The sequence below is a fragment of the Anopheles coluzzii genome, chromosome 3, assembly GCF_943734685.1.
Source record: "Anopheles coluzzii chromosome 3, AcolN3, whole genome shotgun sequence".
NCBI classification, from domain to species: domain Eukaryota; kingdom Metazoa; phylum Arthropoda; class Insecta; order Diptera; family Culicidae; genus Anopheles; species Anopheles coluzzii.
Genome location: NC_064671.1, coordinates 2351736 through 2370510, shown reverse-complemented (window position 1 = coordinate 2370510; position 18775 = coordinate 2351736). Strand labels below are relative to the sequence as shown.

At 50.3% G+C, this 18775-nt stretch overlaps 2 protein-coding genes across 5 annotated transcripts; one reads left to right on the top strand and one right to left on the bottom strand.

Annotated features, from left to right (window-relative positions):
- Positions 1 to 1375: 1375 nt before the first annotated feature.
- On the top strand, positions 1376 to 9904 carry LOC120955269 (protein spaetzle 4). Its single transcript, XM_040375984.2, has 3 exons — positions 1376 to 3230; positions 6043 to 7544; positions 7630 to 9904. The coding sequence occupies exons 1-3, from the start codon at positions 3198 to 3200 to the stop codon at positions 8054 to 8056; spliced, it is 1962 nt and encodes a 653-aa protein (XP_040231918.2). The 5' UTR covers positions 1376 to 3197; the 3' UTR covers positions 8057 to 9904.
- On the bottom strand, positions 8708 to 18001 carry LOC120955268 (disks large homolog 5). Of its 4 annotated transcripts, none has more exons than XM_040375980.2 (8): positions 17672 to 18001; positions 16527 to 16676; positions 11767 to 16455; positions 11453 to 11672; positions 11142 to 11377; positions 10840 to 11063; positions 10539 to 10758; positions 8708 to 10464 (listed from the first exon to the last, which is right to left on the bottom strand). In XM_040375980.2, the coding sequence occupies exons 2-8, from the start codon at positions 16558 to 16560 to the stop codon at positions 10358 to 10360; spliced, it is 5730 nt and encodes a 1909-aa protein (XP_040231914.2). In that variant the 5' UTR covers positions 16561 to 16676; positions 17672 to 18001; the 3' UTR covers positions 8708 to 10357. The 4 variants fall into 4 exon arrangements, with proteins under 4 accessions (XP_040231914.2, XP_040231917.2, XP_040231915.2 ...); XM_040375983.2 differs by having other exon boundaries at positions 11767 to 16437; XM_040375981.2 differs by having other exon boundaries at positions 17725 to 18001.
- Positions 18002 to 18775: the final 774 nt, after the last annotated feature.

Here is an 18775-nt window from a genome sequence, read left to right as displayed (position 1 = left end):
GCTCAGTACTTGCTGCGGGTGCACGTATGTCGTTCGTGAGCGTTGCGCTGCAGGACGCGAGCGTTGCGCGTGGTTGGGCGCAGAACAAATGCTCGCGGGTGGAAATCGTGCAAAGACATCCCGCCGGCACGGTGGACAGTATTCGACCGGGGTGTGCGTAAATTCAAAAATTCCCCCCCTCTTCAAAACGGAACGGATGACGTTGTGCTAATCAATGGAAAGCGTGCGGCAGGCGGCATTGTCTCGAAATGCATGGCTAGGAATCATTCGTGGAACGCATGACGCGCTGAGCAAAGGCACTGCCGTGGGACATCCATGAATTGGTCGCACATTAACGAAAGCCTGCTGCCGCTGTAATGTTGTGTGAGCATTGCTTTTTTATCAAATGCATCATTTTAAGCTGCCCAAAGTCGACGCTACGTAGGGACGGTATTGTCCAGCGGTGCTGTATATGAAAATGTTGTTATTATGCTTTCGTAATCTAGCTGATCGGCAACACCAATCTACACACCATCGGCAAGCAGCCAAGCATCGCGCAGTCTAGCAGAGATTGTATGGGAAACCTACGCGGGGGCTGCTGTTGTTGTTTGAAACCGATAAAGCTGGGCAATAATTGATACAGTGCATGTTTGGCACTGGATTATGGTCAGCGGTGTTATCAACATGAACACCACCTCTCGGGTGGATGCTCAATTCCCTTTGCTGTAGGTGTGTACCTCTAGCCAGAACCGAAGCTACAAGGACATGAGGAAATGACACAAATTCCTCCGAAGAATCGTTCCTTTTTCATGCAGGTAGTATCAAGTTACTGCTTCAATAAAGCAAGGTACAGTTTGCAACGGGTACAGATGGGCAAAACCTTCAGTACAGCGTAAAGCTGACCTTTTTTGTGTCTTTTGTGGCTCTAGCTTGATGAAACGTTGTAAACTCAACAAACATGAGCGTTTTCAAATGAAATTTCCGTTTGGTTTCTTATGCCAAAATGAGCTTAGCTAAAATAGGGACCGAAACAGTTGTAATGCAAATTTACAAATCAAAAAAGCAATTCAAAATGCGTACGAATTCAAGGAACTGTTTGCAAAGCTTTCGCTGCTGGCGCCCTCTAGCGAAAGTTATCGCAAGCTATGTAGCTTTAAGCGTAAAGCTTTACGGCTATTTGAAAAGCAAAGGAAAAGCACAAACCGTTAGACTTTGCAACAGCATTTCACTTTGCGTAAACTTCCTAGCAAATTTCTAACAATTATTTAATTGGAAGTTTTTGGATAAAACAAAAAAAACTTGGGATTTTCCCTCGAAACTGTTGGCGGAGTGTTTTGGAAAACAAAACATCTCATTCAGTGCGAACAAAGGAGTATTTGTGGCTCTCGGAAGATGGTAAATTCACACGCATTTAAGCGTGTGATAATTGGAATCGATCATTATGCCCTTTTTCAACAAAACACCCGCGCCAATACGCAACGCTACTTTCTCTGCACCCGGGCGCTCTCTGCGCGAGTTTCTGCTTTTTGCAAACATGAGAAAAAAGCTCGCCGCCCAACATACCCTCCTTCTCTCTAACACCCCATCCACCCCCACCACCACCCCTATCCTCACCCTCGTCTTCATCCTCTCGGTGCAGCTGAGAGAGCGCGCATGTGACTCGAAATACTACTGACCTACTAAAAGGAAAGCTTCTCTACCGATCGGCGATCATGTTCGCACACACACACACACACAGCTGTCAGGTTGAGGGCCGTGTCTTGACAGTGTGTTCCGGTTCCCGTGTTCGCGAGTCGCGCTGGTTTAAACCCGCACGGCGCCGCAGTATGTGTGTATGCTTGCTCTGCTTTCTCTCTCGTTCCGTGCGTGCGCGCTAGGGGTGGTGGCAATGCACCTTGGCCATGTGTCCGGAGATTGGACTGCTGCCGCTGCTGCTGCTGTGTTCGTGAGAGGAACGTGTGTGGCGGATTCGGTTTACCGACGACCGACGACGCACGGTTTCCCGGACGGTGCGAACCTACACTAGACCAGTCCTATTCAGGCAACGGTTTGAGCCGCCAGGCGAAAGGCTTTCTCGTCGCACTCGTTGCAGTTCCGGAGCAGTACTCCATCCGTTAAGCAGGTGTGTGTCATCTTCATCTTGATCGTGCGTGACCGTTTGGTTTGGGCGTTGTTTTGTGGATCATTTTCAAGCGAAATTCTGCAAGCGAACAGCATGTGACAAATGAAGTGTGCAACTACATTAATTAACAAATTGTCTCTCAACAGCGTCGTTCGACAACAGTGTTTCTAGTGCCAAAAGTGCCTCGATAAAAAAATACAAAAATAGAATAAAATTGTGTTTAAAACGCTACAAACAGCCATAACCGTCGCGGGTCGCACAAAATCGCACACCCGGTGTAGAAAGCAAAAGAAAGGAAAAGGAGAAAGTTGAGCAAGTGCCCGGTGTGTGTGTGTGTGTGTGTGTGTGCTGTTCGGTCTGCCGCTTTATATTTGTTTTAAGCCTTTTGCGGCGCGCGATGATTAAATAAGTTCGATCGAGTGCGTGTCCGAAGTGAGCGACCACCAAACAGGGACCATCCCGCGGGACCATGATCGCCAGCATGGGTGGCAACGTGCCGTCGTGCTACTGCTACCGGTGGAAACCGAACCGGCCGGATGAGTGAAGCACAGCGCACGATCGAGTGTTGTGTGTTGTTGCGAATTTTCTTCCCTATAAAGTGGGCGCGCGGAGTGTTAATGAATAATTACACTAATTGTTGCCATTTATGGTGACGAAAAGCCGAGCCGAGAAAAGCGTCCGTCTTTATAAGCCCAGCCCCTGTGTGGTAGAGCAAGTGCACACAGTTGCACAGGTTGCGGCGTGCCCATCTTAAGGGGTTCGACAAACAAGCACAACGGAAAATAACCGGGGAGCTTGGTGCGCCGAAGCATTCGAGGCAGATTATCGGCCGTAGTGCGGCGGAGGTAACAAACAAGTACCACAGACACACATCGGGACAATTCTGGCCGGTTTTGTTGGTCAGTCGGTTGGTGTGTGTGTTGGAAACTGGAAACTCGAACGGGATCGGATGCGGCCGTGCGATCGGTCCGGACTGATCATAACATACGGAAAGGTGAAGTTAGGCGTAGTGTACGTGTAGTGCAGTGCAGTCGGGCAGTTGCAAAACATTTGTATTACTAAGGTGACACTTAATTCCCGACTCATCACTCAACGGATGATGGCGTTTCATAGCGATCGTGTACCTAGTGTAAGTATGCAGGGAAAAGGGAGCTTCTTATAGATTAGTTACAACGACTCACTTACTTATGCAATCTGCACATGTCCCATACCATAATCCGATTGTACTACTTCGTGCCCATTGGCAAGATAAGCCGCGATCGGTTACACCTGTACATCCAGCCCTATGATCGCTCAAAACATGCAAACATGATCAGCATTTATTGGCGAGTGCAACGAGAGAAGAAGACGACATTCGCGCCCGATGCCCCTTCTGCATCAGGACAGAAGCAGTAAAAGGTTCGTGGCCTAGTTTCAATCCCACGCGTTGAACTCTTTCCGAGCGTCCGAGCTCGATCAGGAGCGAAATGATCGTCGTCAATCGCTTTGCGGATGCACCGCTTGCCATTCCTATCGCCGTATAGTGCAGTCCAGTGTTTTGGGCGATATCACTCTTCCGCTTCTTCTTCTTCTTCTTCTTCCTCCTAACAAACCATTTTAATCCCGACCAGGAGAGAAAGTGATTTTGAGTGTCTGCGGCTCGTTGTCGTTGCGGTCGGGTTAATTTTGTTTAACTGTATCCCTTTTGTGTCTCTCCTTTCGGTTGTTCCTTGTGCACCGGTTGTTCCGGTACGGGGAAGGGCCGTGCATGGGTATACAAACCGGTTTTAACCGTTGAAACAACTACCGTCCGACAACAGTTATGTTGTCCGAAAATCTGAACGACCAATAAAAAAGGGAATTAAATGAAATACAACCCCACCGCGGCTTTTCCCTTCGGTTCTCCAGAGGCCATTGGCCGCATAATGAAGGAAATGAGGGACAGATGCAAGCCAAAGGGCGGCCGAGACATGTCATTGAGAAAGGTTCAAGAGCTGGTTGGAGGGGGGTGGAGGGGGGGGGGGAGTGGTTGCTTTTATTCAGGTTTTATTGACCTTCCGCACCTGCTCGCTTCGAATCGAATCCACAGCCACAGCACGCTTCACACACAAACACAGTTGTTCGATGTCGTTTTTGATTTTCCATTCCGTCGCCATCAGATTCGATTTCTACTTTTACTCTCGTTGGGCCCGATGGTGGTCGATTAGACGGCTGGCCCGGGCCCGGGGAGGTGCATACATACATGAAAATCGACTTTCGCTTTCTTTGGTGGTACAACCCTCCTCCGGAAGCGCGCACAACGGTATGTCGTTCTCAGCCATCCTGCGCTTGGGGTCCGCGATCCGCGGGCGATTATTATGATGAGGTTGACCGCAACATACTCTCACACATAGACACATACACATCAGATATCAATGAGCCCCGGTCACCCCGATGGGGGGGGGGGGGGCGATCGGATGTGAAAGCGCATTTGCACACAAGGTCACACAGGGAATTCGGAGAGCGCTTCCGAAGATCGTGAATATCGTGAAAGTGTTAAAGCCACCATTCCGAGCACGAATCGTATCGGAAATCGTGAAAGTTTTTGCGCACATCCAAAATCCCGTTCGTTTCATGCCTGTCTAGCGAAGCATCGGGCGAAACACCGGCACTTCAATCAATTAAAAGAAATACATCGTTGCCACACACTTGTTTGTGGATTGTACGGTACGGCTTGTCACTGGGAACTCATGCATTTGGAGCACACGGAGTACGTGTTTTGGAAAACATATTAACCACTTCGACGACAACTTCCTTACAGCGCGTTGTAATGAAGCTCCCAGGTGAGCAGCGACCGGTAAGGAGCGACTGGGCCTGCCTGCCACTGGGCGCAGAGATGTGGGTTACAAACCCCACGTCCCCCAACGTGACTTGCATATCAATGGACCGCTGGAAGGCAAGGTGGTGCATCCCCAGTGCTTTCCGGCACTGTCTTTTGCCGGGAAACAATGCAAAGCCTGACCTTAATCCCGCGGCAGTGTCTCGTGCAGCAAGCCATCTGGCGCGTATATAGAGCAGAGCGCGCATGAACCGTTCTGTTTTTTTTTGCTTAGAATGCATAATGTAGAATGGAAAGAGCGCGCCGGGCGGGTTTGTTTACATAATTGTGGGAAAGTGGAGCATTGCTAGACGGGCTCGGGACGCTTATAGTTTATGATATTTGTTCATTTGCTCTATGGAATTGAGTCACAGAGCAGTCACAGGAGGAGGAGTGTTGACTGCCAGCATTACATAAACGATGCGCAAATGTTGGGTCATTCCCTGTTAGGATATGTTAACATTGCCCCACACACACACACAAGTTATGCAAAAGATAGATTAACACATATCCATGTCGTTGTTGGCGCAGGATCAATAATGCTGTCTCTTTGCAGGCACACGAAATGGACTCGCCTCAAACTCAGAGCAGATGACTCAGTTTAACCTTTCACTTTTCTCCCCTGTTAGCTTAAACATCACCATATCATCCCCACACCGCACCGTTGGCATTAACACCTTGTCATGGTGTGATATGGGGCTTCGCAGAAATGGTCAGAAAAGTAAAAGTACCCCAACGACAACTGGGACAGAGCAGGGTCCCAGTTTTGTTGTTGTTGCTTTCATTAGACACTGCGCGTGCGCAACAACAGGTCCATGGCGTGTGTTCAACGGCGGTTCGCGTATGTCACGCGCCGTCACCAAAACTGTGTTGGATGATCACGTGATCGCGACACGGTGTGGGCATGGGCGAGGTGAAAGTGACCATAACAAAGCCTTCCGCAATCCCCGATAACAAGACATTATAAAGTGAAGGAGGGAAACTTAAAATGATAGGCCCTTTCGATCGGCTTTAAAGATATATGTTTAAAACAAACATGAAAATTCAATTCTCCACCGATTGAAGTAGTTCACTACAGTTCATTTCTCCCATTTTCTCTTTCCAGTGGCAAACGACGCGTGGTTTGCTGGGCTGGTGCATTGTTTCAACCATGCTGCTGTTGCTTTTGCTGATTCCGATCGTATCGACAGCCGAGAGCTATGGATACGATTCGGCGTCATCCTGCGACCCAACGAGAGCCTCCCGCCGGGGACGTTCACAGCTCCTGAAAACCATTCCCTGCGATCTGAGCGTGCAGGCGTACTGCAATCTGCCCGGTTCCGCATATCCCTGGCATGCCGTGCGTCGGTTTGTGCACGAAAACCAGGGCCTGATGCGCCGGATGTACGGCGACGTGCGGCACATATCGGTGCTGAAGGAGGAGTTTGAAAACAACGAGATCGACATTGACGATATCGATCGTGCGACGGAGCGGTACACGAGGCCCTCCGGCCATCTTGCGTCGGCCGGCGGACGGGATGGCAAGCGGATGAAGTATTTGCGGCCCTCCTCGCCCCACTACGATGGAGGACCGGGTCACTATCCGCGGGACAAGAGTAATGAGATCCCGCTGAATGAGCCTCACTTCCGACCGACCCAGACGAAGACGACGGTTACGACGACAACCACAACGACGCCCAGTAGTAGTAGGAGCAGTACCACGTCAACTGACAGCAGTAGCACTACCACAACCAGCGCTACCACGACGACTCCGACCGTAGAGTCGAGTGATATCTCTACCACGGGTAAAAGCACTTCAACGACAACTGCGAGCAGTACCGGCACGAGTACGACCGTTGAGTCACCTCCGCCGAAAAATGGTAGTCCAGCATCGGTAGGGCAAACAGTGCCGTCCTCCACGCAGACCACATTGGAGCTGCAGGAAGCAAACCCATCAGTCGAGAGCAAAGCGGAGCAGCAGCATGCAACTACTACCAGTACGCCGTCTACCGCCGACAAGATCTCCCCAGTAGCTGGATCCAGTGTTGTTCCAACCAACAAGAACTCCATTCAAGCTGCGGATACGGAAGCTATCGATATGGACGCACTGTCTTCGCTAGCTAAGCTGGAAACGAATGAATCGTTACAGGCGACCTTCGCATCCGGCGACAAAGACGTGGAAGAGACGGTTGTAAAGATATCCTCCACTCTGAAGCTCGCCTCGTCCAGTGCACCCGAGAAGGTAGATGATCGGAAGGAACCCCTGAACTCTGTCACAGAGAGTGGCGCTAAGGCCGGTGAGATCGAGTCCACGATCGGTAGCTATCCCAATGATCGGCAAGATACTGAAGAGACAGTATCCGACGATATTGCTGCTGACGACCACGATTCACTGAGCAGCAGCAGTAAAACGGTGGCAGAATCGTTGATACAACATCAGCCGATTCAGTCGACCAGCAATGTACAGCAGCAGCAGCAGCAGCAAAAGATACGATTTGAGAGCATTAAACCACACCCGGGAACGGTGACGGGCAGTTCGACGTCGGTAAAGAAGACATCCAACCCCGAGGGGCAACTGTTCCAAGATGCGGCCCAGAAAGAACCGCCCGTCGTTAATGGGCGCGGAGTGTAAGTGATCTTGCAGCAACCAACTAGCGATTTGCGTCATGTCTAGCTCTTAATTGATGGATTTCATTTTGTTTCTGCTTTCTAGTAACGCTTGCCCCGTGAAGGAGGAGGTAGTCGCACCGTTCTGGGCCAACAATACCCGGGGGGAGGTGCTCGCACTGCTGAACCTGTATCCCTTCGAGCAATACGTGCACTGGGAGAAGTGCACGCACGAGCTGAAGCAGATGTACTGCCGCGAGGGCTGTCGCTGCGAGCAGCAGTACCGATTGCACCGGCTGCTCGCCTACGACCCGCACAACGAGTGCCGTGGCATCTTTTCCGACTGGTTCCGGTTCCCATCCTGCTGCATCTGCAAGTGTTACGATATGCCGTTCGATTTCCGCGTCACCTCGCGCAGCCCTCGGTCGTTGACCAAGGAGTCGATCGAGCTGGTGGAGGATGAACTGCAGAATGCCATCTATGAGCATGCGGCCGACGAGTGGTACCGACCGAAGGAACATGACGTTGAGTAAGTTGCAAGTGTGGGGAATGGTAAGGACGTGTACAAGCGCGTTGCACACTTCCCACACCACCATGTTGCGTCCAAAGGCTAGTGATAAAAATGTGAAACTTTTTTTTACTGTTGTATCGTGCGGTTCGAAGGAGGAGGAGGAGGAGGAGCTGGTAGGGGAACGTTCGGACTGTTTTGTTTTTGTTTTTGTTACATCGTACTGTAACACATACGCGAAGGGAAGGAAACGCATTAAACCGTATAATAAATGTAACGATTGAACGCGTCATTGTTTTGTTTCAAAAATTTTATGAATTTAATATAATAATAATAGTAATAATAATAGCAATAATAATATTAATAATAATATTTATATTAATATGTTTAATAAACAATTGTTAATCGTATAAAGATATATATGTATAGTTGTATATCAGGATTTGTATACTCTACCAAATTTCAAAAGATACTAGGTCATTGATTGATTCTGTTCCGCGTTTGATTACATTACGCACTCTACAGAAGATAAACGAACCGACTCTTTGTTTGTTCCTATCATTTGCAGTAGAGCTAATGGTGTTACTTTCTCCCTATATTGCTTGTATCGCTCACATCATTTCCCTTTGCATCTTCGACATTAATCTAACTGTCGTACTGATTTTGATTACCTTCCTTCTTTGCGCTGTGACTGGCGCCGGGGTTACAGTCAAACAAAACAAACAAGTAACATAAATTATGCTTCGATTGAACAATTGTGATGCACGAAACTGAATGAATGAATAAAACAACAAAATGATGTAAATACTAGCTGCTGCTGTTGCTGCCAACACCACATTTGTAAATAGCACACAACACACACACACACACAAAACAATGAAATGAAAACAATCGGAAGCTCGCTTGCTGCTGCTGCTGCTGCTTGGCAAACAAACTTTCGCATTCGTTTGTGATTGAATGGTTGAGGTAGTAAAATATTGTGCATTTTGAATACATTTAGCACAGAGCAAAAAAATAAAACAAGGAGATCGCTAAACAACGTGTTACTTGCGAGTGAACTAAAACGGTACGAAGAACCGGTGTATATAGAAGTTATGCTTCTCTGCTCTTACAGATGGTACACTGCCGTACTTTCTTTTTCTTGTAACAAATATTCCTATCAATAATTTTGATAACTGGAAGACATAACGGACGAGTATAAACGATCGATCGACAAACAGTTCCAATTCAATCGGTACTCTTCGTCTAATAGAACGATTTATCAATCATAACAGCATCACCCCCTCCCTGGCAAAGGGGTTAGTCAAATGTAACTTCATTAAGCGCTTGGTTTCAGGGTACAGCGATATTTAAATGTTCAATCCCTCCTCCTCCTCCTCCTCGGCTCGTATCAATAAATGCGTTCACTTTCCCGGAACGTAACAATTGTAATGCATTTTGCAAATTGCTCTATACTAAAAGTAGATAGTTTGGAAGACTTATTTATACTTTCATAGGTTTTTAACGTTCAATGTGTAAAAGAACAACTCAAATTTACTGACTGTAAACGTGAAAACAACATTCCGTAAAGCACGATCATAGCGACAACGACAGGTGGGTGTGATTGAGCGAGCGGAAGAAGCTTTTTGTTCGATTGTGTGCTATCGAATTCGGTAGAGAATATATGAATTCGTCTAGTGCGCCGAGTCTTCTACTACCCGGAGGACATTCGTTGATCTACATAAATGCACCCGTCCGTTCGTTAGTAACATACAGACGTGTCTGCTGTATTAATTTGCTTGGAAATCTGTGAGATTCTGTATAAGATTGTTTTTGTTTTTCGTTGATAAAAATGCCGAAATAGGGATGCAATGTAATTGAGAGCTGCTATATCCTATCACCCCGTGTCGTTTAAGTATCATTCAACATGATTAGCAAGCCTTTGTCTAACAAAATGTAATCGCGGACACAATCGCTTACATCACCGCCACAACTGCCTAAAACTTGTGATGAAGTGTTTGCATTAAATATCTACCGGTACGGCTATCGCTTTCGAAAGTGGAGGTACCTACACAACTACTTGCACTGTACTTATTCCTGTCCAAGACATTCCATTCATAATGTATATTGCACAGTACTTATGCTAACTGTTCTCTTTCTGCAGTAGTTGTATGATAACTTCTTTTTTTTCCCTTCGTCTTGAGGTCTAAAACTCGAAAGAGGGGGTTTAGTGGTGTTTTGGAATACTTTACCTTAACAACTTGTTTGTTCGTTGGTTGATACGCAGCTTGCGTATCGATTAGGCCAATCGTTCATCTTCATCGGGACGAAGATAGTTCATGGATGGTCACAACGGCGATGGGATCGATACCCACAAGATCTTCTTCTGTTCGCAATCCACAGCCGCTTTAATCTGTGTACACATGTGTGTAATATTCACGCCCGAAATCACTCCTGTGGAAAGTAGTCGCGGTTAGTTGCGCTGGGTTAGTTACCTACACTCACTGGAATCCGCATTTCGCACTCACCGGAGATAAACTGTCGATATTCCGACTCCAGCTTGAGCGTATGCTCATACATTTCCTTGGCTGCCTTGGCCGAGATTTTGTCAGTCGAGTAGCGCGAGTCTTTGATCTCCTTGATTTGCTTGGCCGATTTGAAGCGCAACAGCAACACGATCGGGTAGATTTGTGCGCGCTGCAATCGTTCTACTGCCGCCATGCCCACGTTCAATATGCAATGACATTGCTGCAGAAAAGAAACCACGTAACAAATCGTTAATAAGATGCGATTGACAATAATCCATCGGTTTTAGACGCCGTATTCTACCTTATTGTCACGCACGGCTTGCATGCTGGTGTACTCGAATATGCCATTGCTACGCATCTTATAGTCGGCGATTGTATTGTTCTGTATTGCAAGCTCCATCTCGTCCTTGGTACATTTCTTCTGACTCTCCTGCAGGACGGCAAAGTCCTCCGGGAAATCTACGCACAGCTTATCGATGACAAACTCGTACAGTGGTCCCAAAATGATCACTGGCCGATAGGTGTCTGGTGGAGGAGTGTAAAGAGAAAACATATCAATACTTTTCGCACCGTGTTTTGGGGACACAATCTCTGGATACTCACATTCCAGCCGTTCAACGCGTTGGTAGCTGCTCAACCCATCGTCGCTCAGTGATCCCGAATCAAGGTACAGGCTCAGGTGCGTGTTGCTAAAGCTGGCCAATTCTTTAGAATCGCGCGATGAGCTTCGTTGTGGTTTGATGCGCTTGAAGAACGATCTCCGGGCCGATGTTGATCCTCGGCGCGCCGTTGTATCAACGTCACCCGGATCTCCGAGCAATCGTAGCTCTTCCTCCACTCTGCAAAACGGGTTGGAAAAAGGTTAGCAAAAGAACAGGACTTCGAACTTAACTGCGCATCAATCGGACACTCACTTTAGCTTGTTGGGAATGATGCCGCATTGCCTCTTGTGGCCATATTCGTCCAGCTTCCAAGCACGCCATTTACCGGGAATTCCACCGAACATGGTGTTGTCGACGAACAGCACCTCGTCCTTCGTAAACGATAGCTCCGAGTCACCCTGATCGCAGTTACGATCGAACCCGACGCGGATGTACAGTGCATCTCCAGGTTTATCTTTGATTTGATTGAACTCTGCAAACGGAGAAAAACAAGAAACAATATCAAGCAATGATGAGCAGTTCTTACAACGGCGTACAAATGGGGCCTCCGGCATTGGGGAACATACTTTGAATGTTGTACAACACGAGCACCTTCACATGGTCGGCGGGCTTTGCAATCTCGAGCGCTGCGTGCTCCGCCGTCGAACGACGCATATCCGTGCCGTTAAACTCCAGTATCTGATCGCCCACCAGCAGTCCGGCCTGATCCGCGATCGAATCCTTCTGTACACCATGCACAAAGATGCCGTAAGCGTTGCCACCGACCAACGTTATGCCCAGGTTGGACGTTTTACGCGTCTCAATGTAGATCTCGCGCGGCTGCTCTTTGTACATGTTGCTTTGACCGCCGCCAACGCCGGAGCTGCCGACAGCCACGGAACCGTCCTCCTCGTCATCGTGCAGCTGCGTTTGGTGCTCCAGACTGTCGCTGAACTCCTGTGCCTTCACCAGGGACGATGTTTTAGGGGCGGTCATCGTACCGGTCATAGCGTTAACGGCCGTGGTGTTTACGGCCGATATGAGCGAGCGTCCCATCGAGCGCGGCGAGTTCTGCGGTGTGGGCGACCCCGAACGAGCAACATTGTCCTCGCTGGTAGTGAGGTTGCTGTACACCACTGGATTGTAGAGCACGAGCATGGTAATGGAGTTGCCACACTGGCGCAACACATGCGCGGCCAGCTCGTACGTCGCTTTGCGTAGGTTTATCCCGCACACCTCCAGCAGCTGATCGCCTATGTGCAAACCGACCTTGCTGGCTAGACTGTTTTCTCCCACATTCGACACGAACACGCCCCCTCCATTGCGTCGGCAGAAAATTTTGATTCCGAGCGACATTTCACTCTTGTCGATCTGCACCAGCCGCAGCTCGCCTACGTTCGGCTTCGAGTGGCCATAGTCCTGCAGGGAGCTGCGCTTGTTGGAGCCGGGCCCGCCGCCCCCGGGTGGAGCGTGCCCTGGTTTCAGCACCTGCACCTCGAACGTTGGTATTGGCGAGGCACGTTCGGAGCTGCTGCAATCGATCGAACCGTTGCTGATCTTGATGCCACTGCCCCGGCTCGTTACACTCTGGTTCGAGGGAATGCGAAAGCCCCCCTGATGGTGGTGATGGTGATGATGGTGATGATGGTTGCTATTGCTCGTTAGGTGGCTTTTGTTCCGGGGAAACGTACCGCCTTCGTAGCCGCCCGTATAACCGGATATAGGAACGTCTTCCTTCGACGATTGAATCTGACTGTAGCGATACGCAGAATAGTCCATGGAAGCACCGTGCGAATGATGTCCCATTGCTGCCGGCCCAGTGCCTCCGCCACCTCCTCCACCGCTGGCAGCCGCTGGATAGCTCAGCAAGGCATCGTTTGCAATGCTAGCACTAGCTCCACCGCCACCACTCTGGCCACCGCCCGGTTGGTGGTGATTGCGCATGAACGGATGGGGATAGGAACCGGGAAATATGGTTGCTCCGTAACCAGCCGTCGCTGCTGGGTGTACTGTGCTGCCGCTTCGGTTGGAGGACGATCCTCCTCCACCTCCCGAACCGCTGTTGCCCATCAAATGTTTTCGCATGTGGGTCAGTGGAAGTGTGTTGGTATTTCCCGGACCAACCATCGCGCCTGCGATGCCCTGGTTGCCACCACCGCCACCCGTTGCACCCATGTTCGCCGACATGCCACTCATGGGCGTCCCCGTCCCATGCATGCCGCCCATCCCACCGCCGAGGGAAAGCGTTTCCGTATCGATGCTCTCGTTGTCGCTCGAGTACTTCGACAACGATTTGGTGATCTTGGACGTCATGAAGAATTCCGTCGTTTTCGACGTAGGAATACCGAGCGAGGCCGCCGCCGTTCCGGAATAGTAAGTCGGTGGGCTTTTGGACAGTGAGTGGGGCGCACTGGCCGAATCGATCGAGTGATTGCTCTTCTGCGACGAAGAGGTTGGAATGGGAATGAAATCGAGCGAGTTTTGCTGCTGGTGTGGCGCAAGCATCATTTGTTGCTGCTGCATTTGTTGCTTGCTCGTCGGTGGAAAGTTCAGACTGAAGCGATGCTTGTTTAGATTCAACCCGCCACCGTCATGGTGCCGATCGTCGTACGTCGACGATCGCGGAAACGGCACAATAGTGTTGGATTTGCCCATCGTAGGCACCCCTGTCGGCACCCCTCCAGCGATAGGACCACCAGCCATTCCGGCAGTCGCTTCTCCATACTTTGCGGCAAGCAGACGGTTTAAATCCATCGGCATAACGGGGTTCGAGTTGCGTTTGCTTGAGCTCGGCAGCGTTCCCTGTCCGGAAGATGGGCCGGATCCAACGATACCACCATTTCCACCCGGTCCTGTCGCACTTGCTCCACCACCACCACCACCGCTGGTAATCCCTCCGGGAGACAGCGATCCACTAGGCACCGTGTTCGGTTGGAAAGTGGTGGGAATCGTGTGGGCTTCATTCAGCACAGCGGCAAAGTAGTTGTTATTGTCCAGATCTCCACCCCCTCGCGGGATGGTTAGCTGGGGTCTGATCTTCTTCTTCTGCACTATCGTTCCGGGATGCGTCTCGTTTATGTGCATTGCCATGTTAACCCTGGGCCACGTCCCACGCGGCACCTCCGACTGGTGGTGCGGGTCGTTCTTGCTGCGACGCTTCGAGCGTTTCCCATCCCGCGACTGCTCATCGCTGTCCAGCACGGAATCGAGGGCCGCGATCGCATCGTGCTCCTGACTACCGCCCGGACCACCCGCCTCCTTGCTGTGATTGCTTATCGCCATCTTGTCCTTAATCTTCTGAATAAACTCCGTCAGCTTGGAGGCCGATTTGGTCGACGAGGGCGTACTAGCCGCGACCGAGTTGGGCGTGCTCGATGAAGGCTGGTACGCCGAGGAAGGCATCACCGACGGCAGGAAGTGATTGTTATTGTCAAACTCCAGGCTCAACCGATGGTTCATCATGGTCATTGCGTTGGCACTCGTGTTCACGCTGCTCGTGTTCGTGGTGTGCTGGCTGCCGAACGTCGACAGCGAGTTGTCCGTCTGCGTGCAGCTGGTAGTGTTGCGGATGTGCTTCAACCGGGGCTGGTAGAAGCTGGCGTAGCTCGGGTGGCTTTCGGGCATTTCCTTGATGACGATCAGGTTGAGGCTGCTGTTGCGCATATCGTTAATGTAAGCGTGCACATCGTTGATGTTCTTGATGCTTTCCATCGGTTTGTTGTTGATGGACAAAATCCGATCCCCGACCGCCAGCCGGCCGTCCTTGGCCGCGATCGAGTTCGGCTCCAGCTTCGCGATGTACAGCCCGAGCTCGAGGCAAAGACCGTGGTTGCGGTTCGTGCTGGTGAATGGAATCTGCACCGGCAGCAAGCGCTTCGTCGGCCGCTTCACCGTAATGATGCACTGCGGCACACTGTTGCGGATCGTGCGATAGATCATGCGCCGCGAGAACGTGCTGCAGTCGTGGTTGTTTATCTGGCAGATGATATCGTTCGGCTTGAGCTTGCCGGCAAAGATTGAGTCGTGCTCCACGGCAGCCACGTACGGGCCGCAGAGATTCTTCGTGTTGCTGTGATCGCTGCCGTAGCTGTGATCGAGATCGCCGCTGATCGTGAGCCCCCAGTCGGAGGAATTGCTCAGCAGGGGCGAGGTGTCGATTTCCACCATCTCCACGTCGTACTGCTGCAGCGATTCCAGGTTGTAGATCGAGCTGAAGCTGCTGTAGTGCGAATTCCGATGGCTGGTGCTGTTGTTCATCGACACCAGCGAGGCGTTCGGCGTGGTTGGCGTTCCCGTCCCGGGACCGTTCGGTTGCGCCGGGGGTCCACCGCCCCCCGGCAAATTGGACGCGTTTTGGCCTCCCGCAGTGGCATTGTTGTTAATACTGTCGCGTGTCACCTGCTCCAACTGATCGGTTAGCAGTTCGATCTTCTTGTGCGCATCGTCCTTGTCCCGTATCGCTGCCAGCAGCTTCGACGTGGCCGTGTCGCGCTCTTTGCGTATTTCGTCGCACAAGTTCCGCACACTGTCCCGCTCCTGGACAATCTTTTCCCGCTCCGATATCGCCCAGTCCCGGCGCTGCTTGGCGACCTCGGTGTCGTGGACGGCTTTCGCTATCTCCGCCTTCGCTTTGTCGAGCGCTTTCTTCAGCCGCTCAATCTCCTGGTTGGCCGATTCCAAATTTTCCGACACAATACTGAACTTATCCTTGCTGTCCGACAGCTCCTTGCTCCAGCTGCTCTCGTTCGACAGCTGCTGGTACTCTTGGCGCGTCTTTAGCAGCTCAATCTTTTCCTTCAACGCTCCGCACTCCTTCACCTTACCCTGCACCTCCCGCTCCAGTGCTTCGTTCTTGTCGTACAGCTTCTGGTTCTCCTTCAGCACACTGCCCCGCTCCGACAGCACCGTCTCGAGCTCGAGTTCCGTCGCCTTCAGCAGCTCCTTGTACTTGTTGCGCTCCTTTTTTAGCTCCTCGCACACTTTGATGTAGTGCGATGGGTCTTTCGTCATTTCCTCATACCGGTGGCGCAGCGTGTCGTACTTCTGCTTCAGCCCGCTGTACTCGTGGTAGGTGCTGTTGAAGAAGTCGCCCTTGCCCTCCAGTTCCTTCTTGAGCAACTGGAAATCGTGCTCCAGCCGTTGCTTCTCGTTCGAAACCGTCTTCAGCTGGGACACCACATCGCGGTACTTGGTCTTGAGATACTCGAACTGCATCAGATGCTCGTACTCCGGCGCGCTACCGTTCGAGCTCGAGAACCCTGAAAAGACATTGTGTCCTGAAGAAATGGAAGCCGGTGTTTTTTCAGAGCAGATTTCATGCAAACAGTGAACCACCATCACAACCTACCTCCATCGTCGCTGTTGTTTTCGCTCGATGCCATTTTCACAAGCGTTCCACAAGCGATTTCGTTGTCAATTGTTTTCTTCTAATTAGTTCGTCATACTTTTGTTTTGTTGCCTCTTCAACCTTCAACACTGTCACTTTTCATGGATGATCCTAAAAGAAAAAGAAGAAAATGTATTTAAATATCCAAAAATAGGGGCTCTAAGCTGAAAGGCTGGGAAGGCAGCAGATGAGGCGCTGTGGCCGGATTGCGGAAAGTTTCACAGCCTGCTGGGGTGCGAAAATGATCGTTCTTCAATTAACAGCATAGAAAGCGGTTCCGCATACACAACCGATCGCTTCTGCATTGCACTTTGCGCATGGAAGGTGATGTGGGCGAGATAGGATCGAATCGCTCGGAAGGCGTTTAAATGCACGATCGAGCAATGAGCGTTTCAATGAATGGGCGGCACACCATTTCTATCCACTTTAGGGAAAGTGTAGTGAAATCTGTAGGGAATGTTGGATTCGGCATGCTTCCGTCCCTTGCAATGATCAAAACGCTGATAGAGCACAAGAACTTGTAACATATTTCTTCGACAAAATGTTGCTCTGGTTAAAGCGGCTGCTAAATTCTTGAAATGGTCCATAGGCCACGACATCCGATACGAAGCCAGGTAGACAAAAATACCCCACGACATGGAAACTTTAGGCAACCAAACAACAACAATTGGACTAGTTCCGTTTGCTGGGTTGTGATGGAAAATCGCACCACAACGGAGGTCACATTTTGCACCAAAAAGTTGAAAGTTTACCAAATGGCATTGGCGTAAGCGGACACTCGCGACCAGATTTATGTAGGTGAAATGGGCCGAGAAAGTGTTGGCCGGATGGTGATTTTTATCTGAAGCTCCACCACTTGCTACACCGACTGATGACGGATGAAATGTCATTCTGCTTCAGTGAACAAGCTGAACATTGCTCGGATGCGCCCTGGCCCCGACCGCCGCCGCCCTCCTCCAAGCACGGGTAAACACAGTGGGGAAGAATTGCGATCGTGGGATGCTGATCCACTCCCCCCCCCCCCCTCCCCTAGACAGATCCGTTTCTGGAGCTGGCCAACCAGCGAAAGGGAAACTTGCCAGCAGGGCGGAAGCGCACGTACTTACATCTAGCGGATCGAACACAATCCGCACACTAGCAACCATTGCAGTGTACGTACTGTCTTTCGGGCCCCCTTCGGGGATCACGGCACGCACCGAAGAATGCAATTGCCTAGCTGGCAATCGGTTTTGCGAGCAACTGCAACGAAACTATTGGTGGGCATTCGCTGCACACCACGAGCACACCATTTTACACACACAAAAAAGCAACACAATCGAGGCGAGCAACACACGCACAACAAAACAACACACAGTCGCGAAAAGCAGCGGAAAAAGTCCAGATTTCCCTGCTGGGCAGAATGACTGCACCGTGCACACTGGGCGCACAGTCACGGTCCACGCGGTTTGACAGTTGTTAACTCGCGTTTGTTTACGGTGGGCGTGTTTTGTGTGTAGAAAAGCGTTTTAAATTGTAATTTCAGTGTTTTATCAATTAACGGAGCTACAGCACTGTAATAGTAGTTCGTATTATGTTACAACCGAACAGATCCAACCCAATTGCGGTCAACAAGAAGGAAAATGATTTTCCCAGAGGTAAAGTTTCTTCAACGGTAACCAGAATGACAAGCCAGGGCGAAATACGAAATTGTATACAAACTAGTGATGGGAAAATGAAGTTTTTGTCGGAATCGGTTCCGGCTAGCTCCGAAGTTTTCTGGAATCGATTCCGGATAATAGGTCCGAAATCAGTTTCCGGAATCGGCTACAAAATTGGTTCCGGAATCGGCTAAGGAAATGGTTACGGATTGGCTCCGCAATTGGCTCTGGAATCATAATAGGCTCCGGAATCGGAATTGGCTCCAAAATCAGAATCGGCTTCAGTTTCGGCATCTCCATAAGAAGAGACGTTTGGGTTCAATGATACTTCTTCTTCTTTGGCTCAACAACCGATGTCGGTCAAGGCCTGCCTGTACCCACTTGTGGGCTTGGCTTCCAGTGACTAATTGATTCTCCCCATAGCAGGATAGTCAGTCCTACGTATGGCGGCGCGGTCTATTTGGGGATTGAACCCATGGCGGGCATGTTGTTAAGTCGTACGAGTTGACGACTGTACTAGGAGACCGGCTCAATGATACTACGTATTGATAATAGCAAAGAATCAAAATTTAC

What these genes read in the sequence shown, in the direction of transcription:
- LOC120955269 (XM_040375984.2), top strand. Translation starts at nt 3,198, where the DNA reads ATGATGGCGTTTCATAGCGATCGTGTACCTAGT. An exon ending in ATAGCGATCGTGTACCTAGT is followed by an intron (nt 3,231 to 6,042) that starts GTAAGTATGCAG and finishes TTCTCTTTCCAG; the next exon opens with TGGCAAACGACGCGTGGTTT. An exon ending in GTCGTTAATGGGCGCGGAGT is followed by an intron (nt 7,545 to 7,629) that starts GTAAGTGATCTT and finishes TCTGCTTTCTAG; the next exon opens with TAACGCTTGCCCCGTGAAGG.
- LOC120955268 (XM_040375980.2), bottom strand. Translation starts at nt 16,560, where the DNA reads ATGGCATCGAGCGAAAACAACAGCGACGATGGAG. An exon ending in AAGCCGTGCGTGACAATAAG is followed by an intron (nt 10,759 to 10,839) that starts GTAGAATACGGC and finishes TCTTTTCTGCAG; the next exon opens with CAATGTCATTGCATATTGAA. An exon ending in ATATCGACAGTTTATCTCCG is followed by an intron (nt 10,465 to 10,538) that starts GTGAGTGCGAAA and finishes TACTTTCCACAG; the next exon opens with GAGTGATTTCGGGCGTGAAT.